Genomic DNA, 27,072 nt, shown 5'->3' with positions numbered 1-27,072 from the left:
GCTCAGTGTAATGTAAACTGTGGGCTCAGTGTAATGTAAACTGTGGGCTCAGTGTAATGTAAACTGTGGGCTCAGTGTAATGTAAACTGTGGGCTCTGTGTAATGTACTGTGGGCTCGGTGTAATGTGAAGTGGGGTCAGTGTAATGTAAACTGTGGGCTCAGTGTAATGTAAACTGTGGGCTCAGTGTAATGTACTGTGTGCAGTCAGTGAGTGTCTTTATTGTAACATTCCCTTCTCTACTGTCTGAGTGTATGTCTGTGACTTGGCTAATGTGACAGAATGGATATCAAACAGATGTACCTGAAAAGCACGACAATTACAACAGGAGAGTGAGACACAGGCAGAGAGGGAGAGAAAGGATGAGAGGAAGAGAGAAAAACAGACAAACCCAAAGAGCAGCCTGCTAGAAAGGAACAGATCGAGACAGTGACAAAGTACTGAAGACTGTCATCTCTGCAGAGAGAAGAAACAGGCACTTAGGACTGAGGAAGTTCAGGAAAGAAAAAATTGAAAGAAAATACAACATCAGAGCGCACACACACACACACACACAGCTAAGAACAAAGAGGAAGAGCCTCTCACACTGCCACAGAGCAGATGTACACACACACAGCTAAGAACAAAGAGGAAGACACCCTCTCACACTGCCACAGAGCAGATGTATACACACACAGCTAAGAACAAAGAGGAAGACCCTCTCACAGTGCCACAGAGCAGATGTACACACACAGAGCTAAGAACAAAGAGGAAGACCCTCTCACAGTGCCACAGAGCAGATGTACACACACAGAGCTAAAAAACAAAGAGGAAGACCCTCTCACACTGCCACAGAGCAGATGTCTACACACACACAGCTAAGAACAAAGAGGAAGACCCTCTCACACTGCCACAGAGAAGATGTACACACACACACAGCTAAGAACAAAGAGGAAGACACCCTCTCACACTGCCACAGAGCAGATGTACACACACACAGCTAAGAACAAAGAGGAAGAGCCTCTCACACTGCCACAGAGCAGATGTATACACACACAGCTAAGAACAAAGAGGAAGACACCCTCTCACACTGCCACAGAGCAGATGTATACACACACAGCTAAGAACAAAGAGGAAGACACCCTCTCACACTGCCACAGAGCAGATGTATACACACACAGCTAAGAACAAAGAGGAAGACACCCTCTCACACTGCCACAGAGCAGATGTATACACACACAGCTAAGAACAAAGAGGAAGACACCCTCTCACACTGCCACAGAGCAGATGTATACACACACAGCTAAGAACAAAGAGGAAGACCCTCTCACAGTGCCACAGAGCAGATGTATACACACACACACAGCTAAAAAACAAAGAGGAAGACCCTCTCACACTGCCACAGAGCAGATGTACACACACACAGCTAATAACAAAGAGGAAGACACCCTCTCACACTGCCACAGAGCAGATGTATACACACACAGCTAAGAACAAAGAGGATGACCCTCTCACAGTGCCACAGAGCAGATGTATACACACACACACAGCTAAAAAACAAAGAGGAAGACCCTCTCACACTGCCACAGAGCAGATGTCTACACACACACAGCTAAGAACAAAGAGGAAGACCCTCTCACACTGCCACAGAGCAGATGTACACACACACACAGCTAAGAACAAAGAGGAAGACCCTCTCACACTGCCACAGAGCAGATGTCTACACACACACAGCTAAGAACAAAGAGGAAGACACCCTCTCACACTGCCACAGAGCAGATGTACACACACAGAGCTAAGAACAAAGAGGAAGACCCTCTCACAGTGCCACAGAGAAGATGTATACACACACACACAGCTAAAAAACAAAGAGGAAGACCCTCTCACACTGCCACAGAGCAGATGTACACACACACAGCTAAGAACAAAGAGGAAGACACCCTCTCACACTGCCACAGAGCAGATGTATACACACACAGCTAAGAACAAAGAGGAAGACCCTCTCACAGTGCCACAGAGCAGATGTATACACACACACACAGCTAAAAAACAAAGAGGAAGACCCTCTCACACTGCCACAGAGCAGATGTATACACACACACAGCTAAAAAACAAAGAGGAAGACCCTCTCACACTGCCACAGAGCAGATGTACACACACACAGCTAAGAACAAAGAAGAAGACACCCTCTCACACTGCCACAGAGCAGATGTATACACACAGAGCTAAGAACAAAGAGGAAGACCCTCTCACAGTGCCACAGAGCAGATGTACACACACAGAGCTAAGAACAAAGAGGATGACCCTCTCACAGTGCCACAGAGCAGATGTACACACACAGAGCTAAGAACAAAGAGGAAGACCCTCTCACAGTGCCACAGAGCAGATGTGTACACACACACACAGCTAAAAAACAAAGAGGAAGACCCTCTCACACTGCCACAGAGCAGATGTCTACACACACACAGCTAAGAACAAAGAGGAAGACCCTCTCACACTGCCACAGAGCAGATGTACACACACACACAGCTAAGAAACAAAGAGGATGACCCTCTCACAGTGCCACAGAGCATATGTACACACACACACACAGCTAAGAACAAAGAGGAAGACCCTCTCACACTGCCACAGAGAAGATGTACACACACACGCATGTGCAACGGCGCTTCAGAGACTGCGCTAGAGCTACAGGTAGACGGATTGAGTTAGGAGCACAAAGAGGACAGGAGGATGTGCATGAGGGTGAGAGCAATAGAAGAGAAAAAGAAAACCAAACTCAACCAGGTTCAACGGCTTTTCGAATGCTCATGACAGAGTGAGAACAAGAAACATGTTGTATTTAAATACGGTTACGTAACAGACAAAGAATGAGTACGTGTGCAAGTGAGTGAAAGTAATAGAAGGAGAGAAAAGGAAAAGTAAGGCAACTCAAAAAGGTGGACTGCCTGCCTTTTTTCAATAGGGGCTTCGTTGCAGCTTTGCATTCGTCATCGTCATCTGGATCATGTAAAAAAAAAAAAAAAAAGAGCGAGAGAGAATAGAGGGGTTAACGATTTTTCTGCTGTCGCCATGATGGAAAACATGTGTCAATAGCACCGCTACAATGAGGGGTCTGTTCTGGGGGTGGGGTGTCAGGGGGCCGCTGTGTCATTTATCCCTGCGCCAAACGAGATGGAATAGGCTCCAATGGAAAAGGCATCAGCGGTAACACACAAGCACACACACTTGGGGTCCCTCAGGAAATAAATGTTGAATCCAGGCAATGGTTAGAAATTGTGTAATCGGAAAACTCCACCACTGCCTTAGCAGGCACCTTAGTGGATGAAGGCACCTTAGTGGATGAACACTTTGTACATTTTTTGGGACACGCCAAGTTAGCGAAACCAGTGTTTATAGCCAGGACACACTCTTTAGTCTTCACAGAGACAAAAATGATTGGCTGCAACTTCAACCATTTGAGAAACACTGCTTCACGACAACTTGACAGTTTAACCCATAAGAGTCTAAACCGAGTCAAAGCCGGGGGATTGGGGGGGTTGTTCTACTAAGCAATATGCAATTGTTTGAAGGGAGGGGATACCAAAGATTATTTAGCTGTTTGATTTAGAATTTTAAGACCCCTTGAAGTTGAAACATTTTTTTTGATAGAAAATGTATTTTGTCCTTACTGCTATTAGCCCAAACAAACACATGAAATAACAGAATCACTCACTACATGGACAGTCCCCCAAAAATCCAAATAAGTTTGTTCTCTAGTGTCTGCTCTATATCTGAGAGATGTAAGAAAGATCAATCTTTTTTTGGTTGCTGTTGTTGACATGTTTTTAACACATTTTTTGGCACTAAACAGTCTCCATATATACTTCCATTAATTTTTTTGACTGGTACCAGGGGACCTTCAGACGAGTCTTGTGAGGCCAGTGGGCGTCTTAGAGTAAAACAACCGACGTGCATGTTCGTGAGAGTCTCACCATTCCACAGAGGGATCATACTAGTGTGTAGCCCAGCCTAGCCAGCCTGTCACCGCAGATGCGTAAATGCAGCATAGGGGGATGCGGTGGATTGAATGGCATCCAATGAAAAAAAACATCTCTAGTTTTAAACTGACAGATTTTTATGAGGATATTTTATTATGCTAATTAGAATTCTGCGGGGACGCAGACATCAAACTTAGAGGGTTAAAACATACAAAGCCTTGGCCTAAATCCCTCACTACTAAAGTATTTTGGAGAGGTTTTGTGGTCGAGGTTCGCAAGTGTGAGAAGATGGAGAATAATGTTGTGGAAAATGACTAAATAAATAAATAATCTGGACAAGTTCTGAGAAAATAATAAAAGGTTCCGGCATTAAGCATTGCTTACTGCTAAGCCGATTACAGAAATTACCATCTGCATTTGACTGTTTTTGTCACTTGGCCCACTATGTTCACTATGTAGTGAACACCAGGGTTTCCTTTAGGGAAAACGTGGTGCCGGACAACGTGACCAGGAATATTTTAATTTACCGACCGGACCCATCATTTTCATTTTAATTTACCGGCCATTTGAGAAATTGCATTTGGTGCATAACCTATTAGGGCGCCCATGATCAGAATCACAGAAATCACATTTAGATTATGTTAATGAATCTTAACAGAACACGCAACTCTGTAAACATTTGCCAAAATGCAATTAGTGGGAAAAGACCATTCTAAACAGGTCACCTGATAAAGGTTCCATGTGTGACAGACAAAAATCTCTGTTAGAAACTTCTCTGTTAGAAAAATCTGAAGATGCAACAACTAGGATGGGTTGCTAATATGACAAGGATTGTGCCTTTGGATTCTGGACAACGAAAGAAAGTTGATGCAAAAACCAATAGAACAGGAGAGAAATGGCATAGTGGTGGGTCCAATAGGGGAGTAAATGGACATACATTTGCCAAAATTATGTAATTACTCCTGTTTCTACAGAAACCGACTAATATTTTTTCAAAATACTTCACCAGAAAGCATGACTTAGCCACAGAGGATCATTAGCTCATTAGGGAATTCCTCAACTTGGGCAGCGTGTGTGGCAATAGGTCTTGCTGATTTATGGAGTTGCGGCAGTCAATGAAAAGCATCTCAAATGTGTGTGAAATACAGTGATGGAAAAGTACTCAATTGTCATACTTAAATAAAAGTAAGAACTTAATAGAAAATTACTCACGTAAAGTCACCCACTAAAGTACTACGTGAGTAAAAGTCAAACTATTTGGTTTTAAATATACTTTAGAATCAAAAGTAAAAGTGGAAATCGTTTAAAATTCCTTATATTAAGCAAACCAGACAGCACAATTAATTTTTTATTTTTAACTGATAGCCAGGGGCACACTCCAGCACTCAGACATCATTTACAAATGAAGCATTTGTGTTTAATGAGTCTGCCAGATCAGAGGCAGTATGGATGACCGTGGATTTTCGCTTGATACGTGAGTGAATTGGACAATTGTCCTGTTCTGTTAAGCATTCAAAATGTAATGAGTACTTTTGGGTGTCAGAGAAAATGTATGGAGTAAAAAGTACATTCTTTTCTATAGGAATGTAGTGAAAGTTGTCAAAGTAAAAAGTAAATTACAGATACCCCAAAACACTTCTTAAGTAAAAATACTTTAAAGTACTACTTAAGTACTTTACACCACTGGTGAAGTAAAATGTAAAATGTTGAGACAAGAAGGGGAGGCGTGGCACAGCTGTCTCCCAGAATGCACAGCTGTCTCCCGCCAATTCATCGTTTCAATGTGAATGGTTTGCCCATTGATTTTTTAAAACCAACTCCCCGTTACATGTCACCAGTAGTGAATGTACAGTTAATTCCATACATTTCTGTTAATGCATGTCTTAATTACATTAATTTACAGTTATCATTATCTGAGTGGTAACATTGTTTGCAGAGTTCACAACATGATACACTTGTGAAAAACAAGTTTCTTTATTTCATAACCGTCATTTTTTAAATCTTATTTTGTTTGGAGGGCTCCATGTGAGCACGTGTCTGGTTTTTCTGTACTTATAAATGTTGATGATTGTGTGCACCTGAGCACGCATAGAAGTACCTGGTCTGCTGCACAGTAATATGTTTTTAAATTATCATGCGAATGATAATACTGTGCCTTAAGAAAGTATTCAGACCCCTTGACTCGTTCCACATATTGTTACGTTACAGCCTTATTCTAAAATGGATTTAAAATTTTAAAAACTCTACACACATTTGGATATAAGCGCAACGTCAACTCACCAACATTACGACCAGGAATACGACTTTCCTGAAACAGATCCTCTGTTTGGTCCACCACCCAGGACAATGGATCGGATCCCAGCCGGCGACCCAAAACAACGGCGCCGCAGAAGGGGCAGACGGAGCGGTCTTCTGGTCAGGCTCCGTAGACGGGCACATTGAGCACTGCTCCCGAGTATACTACTCGCCAATGCCCAGTCTCTTGACAACAAGGTAGACGAAATCTGAGCAAGGGTTGCCTTCCAGAGAGACATCAGAGATTGTAATGTTCTCTGTTTCACTGAAACATGGCTCACTTGGGATACGTCATCAGAGTCGGTACAGCCACCTGGTTTCTTCACGCATCACGCCAACAGAAACATGGCTTACTCGGGATACGCCATCAGAGTCGGTACAGCCACCTGGTTTCTTCACGCATCTCGCTGACAGAAACAAACATCTCTCTGGTAAGAAGAAGGGCGGGGTGTATGCCTTATGATTAACGAGACGTGGTGTGATCACAACAACATACAGGAACTCAAGTCCTAGAATTCCTTACAATCAAATGCCGACCGCATTATGTACCAAGAGAATTCTCTTCGATCATAATAACTGTCGTGTATATCCCCCCAAGCAGACACCTCGACGGCCCTGAACGTACTTCATTTGACTCTATGTAAACTGGAAACCCCATATTCTGAGGCTGCATTTATTGTAGCTGGGGATTTTAACCAGGCTAATCTGAAAACAAGGCTCCCTAAATTTTATTAGCATACCGAATGCGCGACCCGGGCAGGCAAAACCCTGGATCATTGTTATTCTAACTTCCGAGACGCACATAAAGCCATCCCCCGCCCGACTTTCGGAAAATCTGACCACGACTCCATTTTGTTGCTCCCAGCCTATAGACAGAAACTAAAACAGGAAGCGCCCGTGCTCAGATCTGTTCAACGCTGGTCCAACCAATCGGATTCCACGCTTCAAGATTGCTTCAATCACGTGGACTGTGATATGTTCCGCATAGCGTCGGACAACAACATTGATGAATACGCTGATTCGGTGAATGAATTTATTAGCAAGTGCATCGGTGATGTTGTAACCACAGTGTCTATTAACTTATTTGGGTTAGGGGGCAGCATTTTCACTTTTGGATGAATATCGTGCCCAGAGTGAACTGCCTCCTACTCAGTCCCAGAGGCTAATATATGCATATTATTATTAGTATTGGATAGAAAACACTCTGAAGTTTCTAAAACTGTTTGAATGGTGGGAAATCTGAGGTTTGTAGTTTTTGAACTCACCCCATTGAATACACAGTGGGATATTGGTTATGTTGCACTTCCTAAGGCTTCCACTAGATGTCAACCATCTTTAGAACGTTGTTTCAGGCTTCTACTGTGATGTGGATGGGAGCTCCTGGAGCTCCTGGAGTCAGTGGTCTGCCTACAGCCTCGTTCTCAGTCACACGCTTTCACTTGAGAGGCAGCTGTCATTCCATTGCTTTTCTACAGACAATGGAATTCTCCGGTTGGAACATTATTGAACTTTTATGATAAAAACATCCTAAAGATTGACAAGTTTCTTCGACCTGTAATATAACTTTTTGAACGTTTTGTCCGAATGGACCAGATCGCGCATTTGGATTTGTTTACCAAACGCCCTAACAAAAGAAGCTATTGGACAGAATGGACATGAATGATGGACATTATCAAACAAAACAAGCATTTATAGTGGAACTGCGATTCCTGGGAGTGCATTCTGATGAAGATCATCAAAGGTAAGTGAATATTTATAATGCTATTTATGAATAATGTTGACTACCCAACATGGCGGATATTTCTCTGGCTGGTTTGGGCTCTGAGGCCAAAGTTTTTTTGAAATCTGACACAGCGGTTGCATTAAGGAGAAGTGTATCTATATTTCCATGTCTAAAAATTGAATTTTCATCGGCATTTATAATGAGTATTTCTGTGAATTCATGTGGCTCTCTGCAATATCACTGCATGTTTTGGAACTACTGAACATAACACGCCAATGTAAAATAAGATTTTTGGATATAAATATGAACTTTACCGAACAAAACATACATGTATTGTGTAACATGAAATCCTATGATTGTCATCTGATGAAGATCATCAAAGGTTAGTGATTAAATTTATCTCTATTTCTGCTTTTTGGCTGGAAACATGGCTGGGTTTTTCAGTGAGTTGGTGGTGACCTAACAATCGTTTGTGGGGCTTTCACTGTAAAGCATTTTTGAAATCAGACACTGTGGCTGGATTAACGAGAATGTTATCTTTCAAATGGTGTAAAATACTTGTATATGTTTGAGAAATTTGATTTATGAGATTTCTGTTGATTTGTATTCGGCGCCCTGCAATTTCATTGGCTGTTGGCGAGGGGTACCGCTAGCGGAACGGGGTTCCAGTCATAGACAGGTTAAAACATTCCCCAACCAGAAACCGTGGATTGATGGCAGCATTCGCGCAAAACTGAAAGCGCGAACCACTGCTTTTAATCAGAGCAAGGTGACCGGAAACATGACCGAATACAAACAGTGTAGCTATTCCCTTCGCAAGGCAATCAAACAAGCTAAGCGTCAGTATAGAGACAAAGTAGAGTCACAATTCAACAGCTCAGACACGAGACGTATGTGGCAGGGTCTACAGTCAATCACGGACTACAAAAGGAAAAACAGCCCCGTCGCGGACCACGATGTCTTGCTCCCAGACAAACTAAACAACTTCTTTGCTAACTTTGAGGACAATACAGTGCCACTGACACGGCCCGCTACCAAAACTTGTGGGCTCTCCTTCACTGCAGCCAACGTGAGTAAAACATTTAAACGTGTTAACCCTTGCAAGGCTGCCGGCCCAGACGACATCCCCAGCCACGTTCTCAGAGCACGCGCAGACCAGCTGGTGTGTTTAAGGACATATTCAATCAATCCTTATCCCAGTCTGCTGTTCCCACATGCTTCAAGAGGGCCACCATTGTTCCTGTTCCCAAGAAAACGAAGGTAACTGAGCTAAATGACTATCGCCCCGCAGCACTCACTTCCGTCATCAAGATGTGCTTTGAAAGACTAGTCAAGGACCACATCACCTCCACCCTACCTGACACCCTAGACCCACTCCAATTTGCTTACCGCCCCAATATGTCCACAGACGATGCAATCGCAATCACACTGCCCTAACCCATCTGGACAAGAGGAATATCTATGTGAGAATGCTGTTCATCGACAACAGCTCAGCATTTAACGCCATAGTACCCTCCAAATTCGTCATTAAGCTCGAGACCCTGGGTCTCGACCCCGCCCTGTGCAACTGGGTCCTGGACTTCCTGACGGGCCGCCCCCAGGTGGTGAGGGTAAGTAACAATCTACCCAATGTAATAAATGTACAGTGCCTTGCGAAAGTATTCGGCCCCCTTGAACTTTGCGACCTTTTGCCACATTTCAGGCTTCAAACATAAAGATATAAAACTGTAATTTTTTGTGAAGAATCAACAACAAGTGGGACACAATCATGAAGTGGAACGACATTTATTGGATATTTCAAACTTTTTGAACAAATAAAAAACTGAAAAATTGGGCGTGCAAAATTATTCAGCCCCCTTAAGTTAATACTTTGTAGCGCCACCTTTTGCTGCGATTACAGCTGTAAGTCGCTTGGGGTATGTCTCTATCAGTTTTGCAAATCGAGAGACTGACATTTTTTCCCATTCCTCCTTGCAAAACAGCTCGAGCTCAGTGAGGTTGGATGGAGAGCATTTGTGAACAGCAGTTTTCAGTTCTTTCCACAGATTCTCGATTGGATTCAGGTCTGGACTTTGACTTGGCCATTCTAACACCTGGATATGTTTATTTTTGAATCATTCCATTGTAGATTTTGCTTTATGTTTTGGATCATTGTCTTGTTGGAAGACAAATCTCCGTCCCAGTCTCAAGTATTTTGCAGACTCCATCAGGTTTTCTTCCAGAATGGTCCTGTATTTGGCTCCATCCATCTTCCCATCAATTTTAACCATCTTCCCTGTCCCTGCTGAAGAAAAGCAGGCCCAAACCATGATGCTGCCACCATCATGTTTGACAGTGGGGATGGGTGTGTTCAGGGTGATGAGCTGTGTTGCTTTTACGCCAAACATAACGTCTTGCATTGTTGCCAAAAAGTTCAATTTTGGTTTAATCTAACCAGAGCACCTTCTTCCACATGTTTGGTGTGTCTCCCAGGTGGCTTGTGGCAAACTTTAAACAACACTTTTTATGGATATCTTTAAGAAATGGCTTTCTTCTTGCCACTCTTCCATAAAGGCCAGATTTGTGCAATATACGACTGATTGTTGTCCTATGGACAGAGTCTCCCACCTCAGCTGTAGATCTCTGCAGTTCATCCAGAGTGATCATGGGCCTCTTGGCTGCATCTCTGATCAGTCTTCTCCTTGTATGAGCTGAAAGTTTAGAGGGACGGCCAGGTCTTGGTAGATTTGCAGTGGTCTGATACTCCTTCCATTTCAATATTATCGCTTGCACAGTGCTCCTTGGGATGTTTAAAGCTTGGGAAATCTTTTTGTATCCAAATCCGGCTTTAAACTTCTTCACAACAGTATCTCAGACCTGCCTGGTGTGTTCCTTGTTCTTCATGATGCTCTCTGCGCTTTTAACGGACCTCTGAGACTATCACAGTGCAGGTGCATTTATACGGAGACTTGATTACACACAGGTGGATTGTATTTATCATCATTAGTCATTTAGGTCAACATTGGATCATTCAGAGATCCTCACTGAACTTCTGGAGAGAGTTTGCTGCACTGAAAGTAAAGGGGCTGAATAATTTTGCACGCCCAATTTTTCAGTTTTTGATTTGTTAAAAAAGTTTGAAATATCCAATAAATGTCGTTCCACTTCATGATTGTGTCCCACTTGTTGTTGATTCTTCACAAAAAAATATAGTTTTATATCTTTATGTTTGAAGCCTGAAATGTGGCAAAAGGTCGCAAAGTTCAAGGGGGCCGAATACTTTCGCAAGGCACTGTATCACTAGTCACTTTAAACAATGCCACTTTACCCTACATTACTCATCTCATATGTATATACTGTACTCTGTACCATCTACTGCACCTTGCCTATGCCATTCGGCCATCGCTCATTCATATATTTTTATGTACATATTCTTATTCATTCCTTTACACTTGTGTGTATAAGGTAGTTGTTGTGAAATTGTTAGGTTAGATGACTTGTTAGATATTACTGCATGGTCGGAACTAGAAGCACAAGTATTTCGCTACATTCGCATTAACATCTGCTAACCATGTGTATGTGACCAATAAAATTTGATTTGATACACCATAATGACAAAGCGAAAACAGGTTGTTTGACATTTTTTGTATTTAAACACAAAAAAAAGTCATAAAAAAAACTAAGTATTCAGTCTATAAGACTTGAAGTTGAGCATCCTGTTTCCATTGATCATCCTTGAGATGTTTCTACAACTTCATTGGAGTCCACCTGTGGTAAATTCAATTGATTGGACATGATTTTGGAAATGCACACACCTATCTATATAAGGTCCCACAGTTGACAGTGCATGTCAGAGCAAAAACCAAGCCATCAGGTCAAAGGAATTGTCTGTAGAGCTCTGAGACAGGAAGGGTACCAAAACATTTCTGCAGGATTGAAGGTCCCAAAGAACACAGTGGCCTCCATCATTCTTAAATGGAAGACGATAGGAAACACCAAGATTCTCCTAGAGGTGGCCGCCCAGTCAAACTGAACAGCTGAACAGTCGGGGGAGAAGGGCCTTGGTCAGGGAGGTGACCAAGAACCCGGTGGTAACTCTGAAAGAGCTCTAGAGTTCCTCTGTGGAGATAGGAGAACCTTCCAGAAGGATAACCATCTCTGCAGCACTCCACCAATCAGGCCTTTATGGTAGAGTGGCCAGACAGAAGCCACTCTTCAGTAAATAGGCACATGACAGCCCGCTTGGAGTTTGCCAAAAGGCACCCAAAGGACTCTGACCATGAGAAACAAGATTATCTGGTCTGATGAAACCAAGATGGAACTCTTTGGCCTGAATGCCAAGCGTCACGTTTGGAGGAAACCTGGCACCATCCCTACTGTGAAGCATGGTGGTGGCAGCATCATGCCGTGGGGATTTTTTTCAGCAGCAGTGACTGGGAGATTAGTCAGGATCGAGATGAACGGCGCAAAATACAGAGAGATCCTTGATGAAAACCTGCTTCAGAGCACTCAGGACCTCAGACTGGGGCAAAGGTTCATCTTCCAACAGGACAATGACCCAAAGTACACAGCCAAGACATCGTAGGAGTGGCTTCGGGACAAGTCTCTGAATATCCTTGAGTGGCCCAGCCAGAGCCCGGACTTCAACCTGATCAAACATGTCTATATAGACCTGAAAAAAAATCACTGTGCAGCAACGCTCCCCATAAAATCTGACAGAGCTTGAGAGCATCTGCAGAGAAGAATGGAAGCAACTCCCCAAATGCAGGTGTGCCAAGCTTGTAGCGTCATACCCAAGAAGACTCGAGGTTGTAATGGCTGCCAAAGGTGTTTCAACAAAGTACTGAGTAATGGGTCTGAATACTTACGTAAATGTGATATTTCAGTTTAATTTTTAAAAATAAATTAGCAACATTTTCTAAAAACCTGTTTTTACTTTGTCATTATGGGTCATTGTGTTTAGACTGAGGGAAAAAAAAACTGTTGAATAAATTTTAGAATAAGGCTGTTTTATTTATTTCACTTTTTATTTAACTAGGCAAGTCAGTTAAGAATAAATAATCATTTGGTCTAAGGCACTGCATCTCAGTGCAAGAGGCATCACTACAGTCCCTGGTTCGAATCCAGGCTGTATCACATCCGGCCGTGATTGGGAGTCCCATAGGGCGGCCCACAATTGGCCCAGCATCGTCCGGGTTTGGCCGGGGTAGGCCGTCATTGTAGCTAAGAATTTGTTCTTAACCGACTTCACTAGGTAAATAAATAAAATATTGTTATTCATCCTTAGGTCTTAAAAAAAAAATTGACATTATTTTTTAGGCCATATCGCCCAGGCCTACCCACAGGGTCACGGACATGGGACTCCCTATGGGAGGATTCAATTAAACGTGACGTGTGTGGCATAAGTAGAATTGTCGGGAATCAACTAAAGATCCCAGCCTGTCAGTAAGACATGTGGGAACAGTTTCCCTGTTTATTTGTCCACAGTTTAAGGAGGCAGCAGACAGACAAAATTTTGAAGCCACCTGTGTGTGAGCACATGCGTGTACATGCATGAGATGTTTTCGTGTATGTGTGTGTATATGCACAAATGTGTGTGTAAACAAACAAGGACACACACTCTGTAGTAAAGCCATCTGTGTGCTGTGGAGACTAACAGACTGGGCCCAGTGGGAAGGCTGGGGGTCACAGGGTCAGAGTCCACTTCCTCTCTGAGTAGAGTGGTTTACAGGCCCGGCACTCAGTGTAGCCAAGTGACTGGCTGGCTGGAGGAGCATAAGGGAGGCCTTTGAGAGATCTAGAGGGGGATCAGCGTGTGGCGGTAAACTGCTTTCAGAATTCTTACATCTGAAACCCCTTCCTCAAGAGCCAAAACAGCACGTTCACATTGTGATTTCACAAACGCCTAATTTTACATATCCCAATGTGAAGTTGTAAAAAATTTGGTGACCAACCTTCCTGCTCCTTCAGAGCTGAAGAGTGTTTCCGTCCTGCACAGCAATCGGGACCTCGATTAGCCGAATCAGGTATGTGCGCACAACCACTGGTGTAAAAAGGCACTCAGTGTTTATATGTGGGTTACTTTAGAATGACACCTGACCTTTCTGCATGGCTGGGCTGTTCTGGACACTGGTGGCCTTGGACAGAGGCTTGGATGAGTCTCCGTCAGAGTCCTTCATGTCGATGGACACCACCACATCCTTCATTCCTGACGTCTTCTCCTGTGACGACAGCAGGTCATCTGTGAAACGTCAAAGCGAAACCATTAACCATGTTTACTGGACATTCTGTTAATGTTTGTTAACAAATGACCAGTGAAGATAAACTATTAGCCTAGAGAAAAAATAACATCTTGTAAACGTCAAAAAACAATTACCTGGAAAATAGCATGGGCTATTTATGTAAGTGGAATACAACTTAAACAAGAGTGAGTATCTACTCTTCAACCAAGAAATGATCGTCCTCAGAAAATGTGAACCTTTAATCAGTGAAGAGGAATAGGAAGGTTAACAGGGAGTGACTGCGTGAGAACAAATCAAAAGAGCCTAACTTCTATAATCTGCAGCTGGACTGTTTTTTGAAGGTTCATCTACTGAAAAATCCCTTTTATTCACCTCTCTCCAACTTTAGTTTAACAACCACACCTCAATCTCGATTCCCTGTGAAGTTGAAAATTGGCCCAGACACAATCGTTGCGCTGAACAAATTAACATGACATGGCAAAATACTAGTGCTGAATTCATTTTCTCAATAACTGAATAAAGTTTTAGGAGGAAACAAATGAGACAAGCTGATAAGATTAGTCGTTTGTGTGTGTGTGTGTGGGTGGGTAAGTACATCATGTAATTTGGTACGAAAGTGTTTCAGTGTGTGTGTGTGTGGGTGGGTAAGTACATCATGTAATTTGGTACGAAAGTGTTTCAGTGTGTGTGTGTGTGGGTGGGTAAGTACATCATGTAATTTGGTACGAAAGTGTTTCAGTGTGTGTGTGTGTGGGTGGGTAAGTACATCATGTAATTTGGTACGAAAGTGTTTCAGTGTGTGTGTGTGTGGGTGGGTAAGTACATCATGTAATTTGGTACAAAAGTGTTTCAGTGTGTGTGTGTGTGTACACACACCTTGTTCTGAGATGTGGGATACGTCTAGTCCCTCCTTCAGTCTGAAGACCACGGAACCGTACTGGAAGTCAAAGGCATCGCTGAAAGGCACAAACAAACAAACGCATTCTGTTTGCATTTTACCGGAAGACGCTTGACCCTGAGCAGGGCCTGTGTGTATGTGTACAACAAACTACATTAAACGTGCAGTTTTCCACTCAGACTAAACACGCATACGCACTTTAACAAGGTTACCGCAAACAAACAAGCTAAGAACTCAAGCCGCAATGAAAGAGGCCAAGTTTCGAAAGGCAACGTTAAATGCCTTACTGGTAGAGATGGGATCTTCACAGACCATGTGAAAGCATGACTTCACCCATTCTATAAAACTGCATTGATGTAAGTGTATAGTAGAAGCTAGCATGAAAGGAAAACTAAAGAGCACATTGCTATGAGTATTAGCATAGGTTTTAATATGCTGGGGCTGAACCATCTCTAACCTTCCAATCTAATACAATAATCCCCACACTTTACGCCAGGAACTGATTCAGTCTAAATCCATTGGTCATCATCTTATAACCAAGTTATCTGTACTTGTGTATAACATATTTTACTTTTCTAGTATTTCTCTATTTTCTTTCTCTCTGCATTGTTGGGAAGGTAAGTAAGTAAGCATTTCAGTCTTTTTTATTTTTTAAATTTAAATTTAACTAGGCAAGTCAGTTAAAAACAAATTCCTATTTACAATGATGGCCTACCAAAAGGCAAATGGCCTCCTGCAGGTACGGGGGCTGGGATTAAAAATAAAAATAAATTAAATTCAAATATAGTAGAACATACACATCACGACAAGAGAGACAACACAAAGCTACATAAAGAGTCCTAAAACAACATAGCATTGCAGCAACACATAACACAGCATGGTAGGAACACAACATGGCAGCAGCACAACATGGTAGAAGCACAAAACATGGTACAAACATTATTGAGCACAGACAAAAGTACACAAGTCAAGGGGGTCGAGACAACAACACATCACATAAAGCAGCCACAACTGTCTGTAAGAGAGTCCATGATTGAGAAAACTGTCCAGTTCGACCTTTAACAGAATGTGACTAGCAGAACGGGTGTTGTATGTGGAGGATGAGGGCTGCATTAGATATCTCAGACAGGGGGGAGTGAGGCCTAGGAGGGTTGTATAAATAAGTATCAACCAGTGGGTCTTGTGACAGATATACAGAGATGACCAGTTTACAGAGGACTATAGAGTGCAGTGATGTGTCCTATAAGGAGCATTGGTGGCAAATCTGATGGCCGAATGTTAAAGAACATCTAGCCGCTCGAGAGCACCCTTACCTGCCGATCAATAAATTAAGTTTCCGTAATCTAGCATGGGTAGGATGGTCATCTGAATCAGGGTTAGTTTGGCAGCTGGGGTGAAAGAGGAGCGATTATGATAAAGGAAACCAAGTCCAGATTTAACTTTAGCCTGCAGCTTTGATATGTGCTGAGAGAAGGACAGTGGACCGTCCAGCCATCTGTTGCTTAACATTTGATTTGCGACTGAATAAAAGTTGACAGAAGTCCAAACTAGTGTGTGTGTGTGTGTGTGTGTGTGTGTGTGTGTGTGTGTGTGTGTGTAGTATTCCATATAGAGTACTTTGGTTTTGTGACTAAGCATGTTATCTTCACAACCCATCTCATGTTCATGCTTTAAAACAATGACTGTTCTAGATCGGGCATCTTTGTGGACGGCCTTTTGATGAGGTGGCTTGCAAAGCCCCCGTTTGTTTACTCACTGAATCATGTGGATGTAGGTCTCCACGTTCATCATGTCTCCGTCCCTCCAGTCACTCTTGTAGCCAATCACCAGAGTGTTGGGCCTCAGGCGACCCAGTCCGGCAGCCTTGGGTAAAACAGAGGGGAGAACAGGTCAGACCAACCTAAAGCCACTACTAAATGAATCCCTATCTGTAGATCAATTTGACAGGGTGCTGCACCTCCCAAAAGATCAGCTTACGCAATCGCTATCAAGCATGAAAAAGTATGTTTGGCCAGCAATCATAACATTAAAGTATATCACCTGCATTGGGGTTAATTCAATCTTGATCCATGGATCTTTTTTTAATTCTAGTTTTCCATGTAATTTGACAATTCCATGGAGTTGAACTGGAACTGACCTCAACTCCACACCACAATGGTTTTCAATATATTATCATGCACTTTGATTCAATGTGTTTGAACTTCAGGAAAAAAATTGTCAAATTTAGCATAAATCCAAAGGCATGTGTTTCTAGGGAAAACAGAGTAGAATTCAAATATAAACTCAGAAAAAAATCACTGACTGTCAACTGCGTTCATTTTCAGCAAACTTAACATATGTAAATATTTGTATATACATAACAAGATTCAACAACTGAGACAAACTGAACAAGTTCCACAGACATGTGACTAACAGAAGTGAAATAATGTGTCGCTGAACAAAGGGGGGGTCAAAATCAAAAGTAACAGTCAGTATCTGATGTGGCCACCAGCTGCATTAAGTAATGCAGTGCATCTCCTCCTCATGGACTGCACCAGATGTGCCAGTTCTTGCTGTGAGATGTTACCCCACTCTTCCACCAAGGCACCCTTGTCCTCACCCTCCAATCCAACAGGTCCCAGACATGCTCAATGGGATTGGGATCTGGGCTCTTCGCTGGCCATGGCAGAACACTGACATTCCTGTCTTGCAGGAAATCACACACAGAACGAGCAGTATGGCTGGTGGCATTGTCATGCTGGAGGGTCATGTCAGGATGAGCCTGCAGGAAGGGTACCACATGAAGGAGGAGGATGTCTTCCCTGTAACGCACAGCGTTGAGATTGCCTGCAATGACAACAGGTGTGTCCCGCAGGTGTGATGTTCGGATGTACCGATCATGTGCAGGTGTTACTATAGCCCTGCCTGACGGATCCTCCACCTCCAAATCGATCCCGCTCCAGAGCACAGGCCTCGGTGTAACGCTCATTCCTTCGACGATGAACGCAAATCCGAGCATCACCCCTGGTGAGACAAGACCGCAACTCGTCAGTGAAGAGGACTTTTTGCCAGTTCTGTCTGGTCCAGCAATGGTGGGCTTGTGCCCATAGGCGACGTTGTTGCCGGTGATGTCTGGTGAGGACCTGCCTTACAACAGGCCTACAAGCCCTCAGTCCAGCCTCTCTCAGCCTATTGCGGACAGTCTGAGCACTGATGGAGAGATTGTGTGTTCCTGTGTAACTAGGGCAGTTGTTGCCATCCTGTACCTGTCCCGCAGGTGTGATGTTCGGATGTACCGATCATGTGCAGGTGTTGTTACAAGTGGTCTACCACTGCGAGGATGATCAGCTGTCCGTCCTGTCTCCCTATAGCCCTGCCTTAGGCATCTCACAGTACGAATATTGCAATTTATTGCCCTGACCACATCTGCAATCCTCATGCCTCCTTGCAGCATGTTCACGTAGATGAGCAGCGACCCTGGGCATCTTTCTTTTGGTGTTTTTCAGAGTCAGTAGAAAGGCTTATGTAGTGTCCTAAGTTTTCATTACTGTGACCTTAATTGCCTACCGTCTGTAAGCTGTTTTGGGGCATGTTCATTAATTGTTTATGGTTCATTAAACAAGCATGGGAAACAGTGTTTAAACCCTTTACAATTAAGATCTGTGGATTTTTACGAATTATCTTTGAAAGACAGGGTCCTGAAAAAGGGACGTTTCTTTTTCTGCTGAGTTTATATAGAACAAAAATGTTGTACTTCCACCAATTGCAGTGTTTGTCTGTTCTCACTTGTAACAGATACTGGGTGCCCTGTCTCATGTCGTCGGCAAACACAGGGGTGTAGAAAGCCTTGGTCTCGTTTTTCAGCAGCCAGCGCTGGTAACGCGTCTGGTCGTTGGACAGGTCTTTGAAGTTGGGTCTTCTGGAGCCCTGTGGACACAACACACATAGATAAGAACAGTCACGCTAAAGGCCAAGTGTAGCATTTAGCAACTCATTAACAAACGTAGATGTAGTTCCACCTTGCACAGTCAAAATCACATTTACAGTACCAGTTACCGTCAAAGGATCTTAAGTTTTCCTGGAAGAAGCCCCAATTCAAACAGCCTTAAAAGGTCCATACATGGAGTCTTCCTTATTTCTAGAGAGAGGGGCTTTAGCGTAAAAAGCAGCCCATTTTTACCATTGGCTGGTGTTGGAGCACTCACTCTTTTTTGCCAGTGTTAATGGAAGAATAGAGAAAGTGAGAGTGCATGTGTTTATGAGAGAAAGAGAGAGCGTTGTGGGCACAGCGCAGGGACGATTACATTTCCCCAGTCCCACACCGCTTTAATGGAACGGCAGTTTTATTGCCCCCAGGTAACGCACACATGAGGGATTTAGATGGGGAAAAAAGTTGCTAATAGTCATGAAAAAAACAAAAAAAACAATCGGTAATTGGGAGCAACGACTCAATCAACATGAAATGTGGATTTGAAAGTAAACGGGATTAATATGAGCAACACAACCAAGGTTCAAAACAATAGGGCAGCCACTGTGTTCTGTTTCCCGCAAATTGGTTCTAATGGGAGTCAATAAAGCCCTTAGTCACCAGTAGTTAACTAGAAGTAATTATGACATTGCAATGAGATTAGTAATCTAAGGTTAAGGGTATGCTATAAAATAAGAGTGAAACATCGTGAAATGGAGCCAAAATGGCCCTGTTGTGTGCTATGGTACAGTTATGTGATGGAGACAAAATGGTCTCCAGGTAGGCGAAGTCTCTGGTGACTCACCGTGCGCACATGGCCGCAGATCATCAGGCCCACGTTCTTGGTGAAGGCGTGGACCAGGTGGAGCAGAGCCGGACGGGAGTTGGGGTATCCCGTCATCACCAAGCACTGGGGTCTGTGGTAAAACATAGTCAATACAAAAACAGCATTTAGCTAGTATCCATGCTAACAGTAAATGGTACACATACTAGGGACACCAATATCTAACCCAAGGATGGCCAACCCTCCTCATGGAGATATACTTGATGAGCAGGTGTTTTTTTACGGCAACCCACCTGATTCTGTTAATCAAAGTTCTAATGAGCAGCTGATTTAGTAGATTTCGGTCAGTTTAGCGCAGAGCTGAAACTAAAACATGCACCCACTACCTCTCCAGGAGGGTTAACCAATGGCCACCGCTTGCCTCACCCTTTTGACTTTTTCACGAGGTCACATGCACACAGTACTCCTCAGTGCTTCATCTCTCTCAATGTCTTCTAATGACCTTGAGAGCAGAGGTTTTCATCAAGAACAAGAACAGACTCGGATGGAGTAACGCACATCAAATCAAAGCTATGTTGAGCACATGAGATTAATAAGAGAGCCAGGAGGGGGGAAACGAGAAGTCCAGGAGTAACACGTTTGAATTCTGAAGACAATATCAGATGCTCCATAATCCCTCACCGCCGAGTTATTGCCATGGGAACACTTCCAGGGCGAATTGAGCATTCTGAAAAGCATCCACAGCAACTCTTACAGTCCATGTGTGAGCAGGTGAACAATAGAGCATGAGATAGTCATGTTGTGGCTCAGACAAGTTCTGAGGGTGACCTGATGGAAAGCTTTTCCTATGTCAGTGTTTCTGAAGAAGACCCTGGACGAGAGTGTATGCTTGATTAAAATCAAGGTAAGCATCCATTTGATATTGTATCACTAGAACACTAGTACTAAAATATGTCTGCCCCCTTGTTTGTGTGGTTGAGGCAGTGCCCACGTCTTCGAGAAACACGGTTCTATACCCCAACTCCCATGCACTACACCGTTGCTATCTGATGACAGATGCTAGGTTTTCGAGAATAGACTATTTAGTCTCACACTTTTGTCCTCTGAGGCAAGGCAGTGTTCAGGATGCCAAGTATCTGCCACTGTTGTCCCAGGTGTGCAGTTACACAACCCTCTCCAAGGGGATGTGTCATGCCGAGACGGAGAGATGGGCCTGCTGTAGCCTGCCTGACTGGACAAACAGCAATGTCCTCCCCTGCCACCCGGATGCAGTCAGCCTGCTGCAGCCTCCCCGGATCTGCACACCTCAGTGGGCATGTGCTAGTGACAACTTGCCATGCAACATCGAAGGGTAATTAAGTGAAGAGTTGTTCATCTAATTTGCCTATCAGATACTGTTAGAACTAACAGGGCAACAGCCTTTATGACAACGTGAATGAAGGACATTTCCTGAATACTGAACATTTTCCCCAGTAAATATTGAAAAAGTAGCATAATGAAACACCAGGAAGGGCTAAGGTGGTTTAGTGAGTGTTAAGAATATAGCCTTTCTATGGGCCACTGCATTTCAAAGACCATACTATTCCTTTGGTCTAAGTAGTGTGTGTGTGTGTGTGTGTGCTAAAGTGTGTTCTATACCTGAAGTTCTTGATGTGGTCCTCAACACTGCTGAGGTGCAGACTGTGGGTCAGGGCCTGATGGTATGTCAGAGCCTGGGTCGAGGAGCCCCAGTTCACATCTGGAAGAGAGGACAAACATAGTCACATTCTCAAGTCAGGACCCTGTATGGGTGGCCATTAAGCCAGTCAGGCCATTGGAACAAGTTCCATGCAGTGTGGGAGTCAGTAGGGATGCTGTGCATGAGTGTGTAGAGCTGTGTGTGAAGCTGTGACTCTGCGTGTGTGAGAATGTGTCTGTGAGGGAGAGCATGTGAGAGCATGTGTGTGTATATAGCTGCATGTCAAATGGAGTGTGTGACGCTATTTGTGTATGTGTGTGTTCATACAAGTGTGTCTCTGTGAATGTCTAAATTGGTGTCTGGTGCGCCCCCCTGGGGTTTCCACAGGTCAGGTTTGTTTACCCAGAGCCAGTGGTTCCATATGGGGACTTCAAATCAACCATCTTAAAACCCTGTGGGGACCTCAACAGTCTAGTCCTCAGCTTGCTCCAGGATAGAATCAGCACAGCCAGGCCAGAGAGCCTGAGCACTAACACAGTGGACCATCTTAACCCTGTGGGGACCTCAACAGTCTAGTACTCGAGCGTATGTAACTGCATGTATCCGCACCCTCACCCTCCCAGCACTAGACATTTAAAAGCCCCCCATTTAATGTCACGCTGCCTTGCTTGGGTGGGCAGCTTAAGAAAAGTTAACAGGAGAATGAGCCAGCCCTTTGGCAAATCACCATCGGAGGGAAAGTCTATTAATGTACAAGGTAGAATTAATAATTTATAAATCCGTATGCTAATTAACAGACTGAATGACGAAGTTGACAGAATATTTTTGTGGAAACATATGTTCTACCCTGCAAATAGAGCCGAGAGCCATTGTTTTTGACAACCCACATCCTGCCTTCCCTGTAAGCGGCAAGCCCTCTGATTCAAATGTAACGGACCTCAATACAGCATCACATTGTGAATAGCTGGTTCATTTCGGCTGTAGTCATACTGCCCGTTTCCACAGCCCTGCGTTTAGCTATAAATACATTTCAACCATGTTGGCCTGGGCTGCACTGCAGCAGAGGGTGCACAACAAAAACATAATTGTAATGCAAATGCACTTCACCAAAATACATGTATGCATCAGCAATAAAAAAAAAGCTTGAAATATCAATAGTGGGGCCTGATTCACATTTTGTTCAAAGCGTTTATGTTATTTAACTAGGCAAGTCAGTTAAGAACAAATTCTTATTTACAATGAAGGCCTACCCTGGCCAAATCCTCCCCTAACCCGGATGACGCTGGGCCAATTGTGCCCCGCCCTATGGGACCCCCGATCATGGCCGGTTGTGTTACAGCCCGGGATCGAACCAGGGTCTGTAGTGACATCTCTAGCACTGAGATGTAGTGCATTAGACCACTGCGCCACTCGGGAGTGTTCGAAGCATCTTTGGGCATCAGGGGACTTTCAGTGCATTGTGCTAATGTGGCTTAGTCATAAAAGGTTGATATTTAAGTGGAATCAAAAGACTAGGACATTATTTACACTAAGTGGTGAGGTGTAATTCACAGCGATTGACCTCTTTTGGGGGCATTGCTATATTTTTTCAATTAAAGGGTAAGCTAATTCATGAAATAATATGGTAATGATCTTTGTAAAGTAAGATAACCGTAAGCCATGTTAGCCAAGTTTCTCAATGAGCACCTATCTTGGCAAAATAACACTAGTCGATGTTGAGGCAATCCAAGATGGCCGACTTGGCCTGGTCTTGAGTCACTCACCGGGCTTCTTGTAGCTCACGTAGATGTAGAGGCCCATGACAATAACGTTGGTCATCAGGGCTGCCCACCAATTGATGACGAACATGACCACGCAGCACAGCACAGCTCCAGCCAGGGACACCCACATGTTGTAGAACTTGAAGCTGGGGCGCCACCCTAAGGATCAGAGAAACGTTAGGTGGACTCCCTTATAAGGACCCTCGTAAAAATGCACTTTGGGGTCAGTAATACCAAGGGGTGCCAGCATATGGCCTTTATCCTTATTGTAAAAGACCGTAGAGAGGTTAGAATGGGTTATATATCCAAATGTAAGGAATAACATACGAACATGAACAGAGGTAGAATCCAAAAGGTTAGCTCGAATCTGCCACTCGTGTCTATGAAGAAATCAGCAAGTGCATTACTTCTTTACATATTCCAACAAACGTCATCGTTATAAGTGAAATGACTGAATCATAAAAAATGGGCGGCGGCTTAATATAGCAACGTCACTAATTTAAGGAAAGAGCAGGGATATGCACGTGGATTACAAATGGTGTAAAAAAACATTGCACAATAATGTTACATCCACTACTGGATCCCAGTTAATTAGATACTAAAGAGACTAGACTAGTGGGAGTTTAGTAAACTGGTACAATGGGGCACAGTTTAACTGTGCGCACGGTTACACAGTGACAAGAACTACAAAAACCACAGGACATAAAGGGTACAGTGGAGTGACGTCATTCTTTGCCCCGTGCCCGTTGGGAGAGCAAAAATGGGCTCTAGGTGGCCAGAAAAGAAGGCGTTAGACATTGCCAGTTTGACTTTCCAGAGGCGAGAAGCCAAGTGTCTATTGCCTTGCTTCTAGTGAGTCATGTACCCTTTAAATCCGTGTAATTAAATGGTCTGCGTGGACAATGTCAGAATTAGGTATAAAATCTGTACCTGGCGTTCTCCTAGGGCTTTCTTTGTGGTATTAACAGAAAAACAAACATCACTTTATACAACAACGGCTGGATGATACAACAATGAAAGGGTCTTTTCAACTTCGTACACTCATTTGTCTTTTCCATCATGACTAAGGCACAACTGATGACCATTAGGTACCAAAAAAATGACAGTAAAGATCTTGATTTCTTGACACCAATAGACTGACAGTTGACACTGAGTGGACATCATCCAGCGTAGATAAGTGACTTTTAATGACACTGTGCCATCATGCCAAGCTAGCCTCACTACTAAACCCCAGTCCCTGAGGTTTGACTCCTACACAAATCACACCAGTCAGACAAGGGTCAAATCCAATATACGGAATGTGTTGCATTGAATAATTAGCAGCAGTACATGTTGTTTCCCAGCAGTATTGCTTTCAACCAAGTTGTCTATCAATCATTTGCATAATACTGAGAGCCATTGAGACAATCCCATTTCTTCCAATTGACTTCCTTAAGAATAAAACTGTGGGCCTTATCATAAAGATCGCAGTTGCCATTCTTTAATAAAACAATTGTCCAGTTATGACAATGTTCCCATAACTCAGGCATGTCATTACATCCGTTATCTCAAGGCTTAAGCTATTTGGGGAATGGCAAAGATAGATGCGACTCAATGCAACGCATACCAGTGGAGCAATGCATTCACTAAGAATGACAGAGTGAGGACTGCCCCCATTGGTCGCATTGAAATTCCAGACTTTCTGCAGATATAACTTTTCCTCAGGAAAGTTTTGTTGTTGTCCCAAAAGGACTTACCTGGAGAGTTGGCCAGAGAGGCGTGGAATACAGAGAAGTTGATGAGAGCATAGGAGGCCAGGAAGAAGTTGGAGATGATGGGAGCAATAACGTTCAACTGGGCTAAAATAAAGACAAAATCATGGCAGTTTAGTTGTTCATAGGGAACTGTCCATAGACTTTCAATAGTAAACATTAGGACTAAATTATACTACTAAATTACATATTACTGATGTACTACTGAATGATATACTGACATAATACTGAATTACATGTTCATGACATACTACAGAATCTCATATTGTGAATAATAGTGTCATTGCTAGATGTCTAAACCTGGACAGCGTAATTACCAATGAGGATGAAGGCCAGAGCGATGCAGAAGGTGAGGATGTAGCCACGAAGGGGCTCGTTGTTCTTGCCATATCCCTTGGCGAACATCTCAAGGCCGGGGTAGATGTTGTCTTTGCATAGAGCCTGGAGGAGAAGGAAAAACCATTGGAATTGGACACCGCTTTACTAATCAGCAGATGGGACACTAGATGATGACCTGAGGAACATTGGGATACAAGATCACAACCTTGCCTTTGATTTGTGTCTATGGGACAGTAACTGTAACAGGACATGTGCATAAACTCTGCAGGCTATAGTAGTGTAACAGGACATGTGCATAAACTCTGCAGGCTATAGTAGTGTAACAGGACATGTGCATAAACTCTGCAGGCTATTCCATAAAGTGAGGATCATATGGTAAAAGCATAACGTGACTAGCAGGGACAGATTAAGGAAGCAGGATCTGAGGACAGAGTCTACCTGGAACACTTTGGGGGCGCTGACCAGAGAGGCCAGGGCAGAGGACAGAGTGGCGGAGAAGATTCCGGCTGTGATGATGGGGCTGAACCCGGACACGATGCTCATGACCTAAGGAAAAGGCATGATACCGGTTAAACAGCTGAGCCCATAAGGCCAGACCTATCCAACCCGGGACGAAGAGGATGTATGTACGTTTCTTCAAGTTCCCCTCACCACTCAACGGTGATGAAAAATGCCACAAAATGGCTGCCGTTCTAGGTGGCAAACATCACCCAATCAGACATGCACTATATATACACAAAGCATGTGGACACCCCTCCAAATTAGAGGATTCTGCTATTTCAGCCACACCCGTTGCTGACAGATGTAGAAATCTGAGCACACAGCCATGCAATCTCCAGAGGACAAACATTGGCAGTAGAATGACCTAACTGAAGAGCTCAGTGACTTTCAACGTGGCACAATCACAGGATGCCACCTTTCCAACAAGTCAGTTGGTAAATTTCTGCCCTGCTAGAGCTTCCCCAGTGAACTGTAAGTGCTGTTATTGTTAAGTCCAAATGAGTTTCCATGGCCGAGGAGCCGCACACAAGCCTAAGATCACCATGCGCAATGCCAAGCGTCTGCTGGAGTGGTGTAAAGCGTGCCGCAATTGGATTCTGGAGCAGTGAAAACACGTTCTCTGGAGTGATGAATCACACTTCACCATCTGGTAGTCCGACAGACAAATCTGTGTTTGGCGGATGCCAGGAGATCGCTACCTGCCCCAACGTATAGTGCCAACGGTAAAGTTTGGTGGAGGAGGAATAATGGTCTGGGGCTGTATTTCATGGTTCGGGCTAGGCCCCTTAGTTTGAGTGATGGGAAACACTACAGCAGACAATGGTATTCTAGAAATTCTATGCTTCCAAATGTAGCAAAAGTTTGGGGAAGGCCCTTTCCTGTTGCAGCATGACAATGCCCCTGTGCACAAAGTGAGGTTCATACAGAAATGGTTTGTTGAGCCCGGTTTGGCCTCAACGCCACTGAACACCTTTGGGATGAATTGGAACGTCGAATGGGAGCGAGCCAGTCATCATCACCCAACATCAGTGCCGACCTCACTAATGCTCGTGGCTGAATGGAAGCAAGTCCCTGCAGCAACGTTCCAACATCTAGTGGAAAGCCTTCCCAGAAGAGTGGAGGCTGTTATAGCAGCAATGTTCCAACGTCTAGTGGAAAGTCTTCCCAGAAGAGTGGAGGCTGTTATAGGAGCAAAGGGGGGAACCAACTCCATATTAATCC

At 43.7% G+C, this 27,072-nt stretch overlaps 1 protein-coding gene across 4 annotated transcripts in view; it reads right to left on the bottom strand.

The window, feature by feature from the left end:
* LOC110509541 (solute carrier family 12 member 2) overlaps nt 1–27,072 on the bottom strand; it is a 137,626-nt gene that overhangs the window by 20,275 nt on the left and 90,279 nt on the right. For 2 of the 4 annotated variants that reach the window (XM_021590462.2, XM_036967547.1), the window contains 11 exons: nt 25,789–25,896; nt 25,329–25,452; nt 24,997–25,098; nt 23,264–23,419; nt 21,461–21,560; nt 19,844–19,955; nt 18,858–18,998; nt 16,849–16,955; nt 15,071–15,150; nt 14,053–14,193; nt 2,928–2,975 (listed from right to left, as the gene is read on the bottom strand). In XM_021590462.2, coding sequence (XP_021446137.2) covers nt 2,928–2,975; nt 14,053–14,193; nt 15,071–15,150; nt 16,849–16,955; nt 18,858–18,998; nt 19,844–19,955; nt 21,461–21,560; nt 23,264–23,419; nt 24,997–25,098; nt 25,329–25,452; nt 25,789–25,896 — 1,219 coding nt within the window. The remainder of the gene's footprint in view (nt 1–2,927; nt 2,976–14,052; nt 14,194–15,070; nt 15,151–16,848; nt 16,956–18,857; nt 18,999–19,843; nt 19,956–21,460; nt 21,561–23,263; nt 23,420–24,996; nt 25,099–25,328; nt 25,453–25,788; nt 25,897–27,072) is intronic. The other 2 variants (XM_021590463.2, XM_036967546.1) reach the window with 2 other exon arrangements.

The sequence above is a fragment of the Oncorhynchus mykiss genome, chromosome Y, assembly GCF_013265735.2.
Source record: "Oncorhynchus mykiss isolate Arlee chromosome Y, USDA_OmykA_1.1, whole genome shotgun sequence".
Taxonomy (NCBI): domain Eukaryota; kingdom Metazoa; phylum Chordata; class Actinopteri; order Salmoniformes; family Salmonidae; genus Oncorhynchus; species Oncorhynchus mykiss.
The sequence above is the reverse complement of the archived record's forward strand: the minus strand, read 5'-3'. Positions and strand labels throughout refer to the sequence as shown.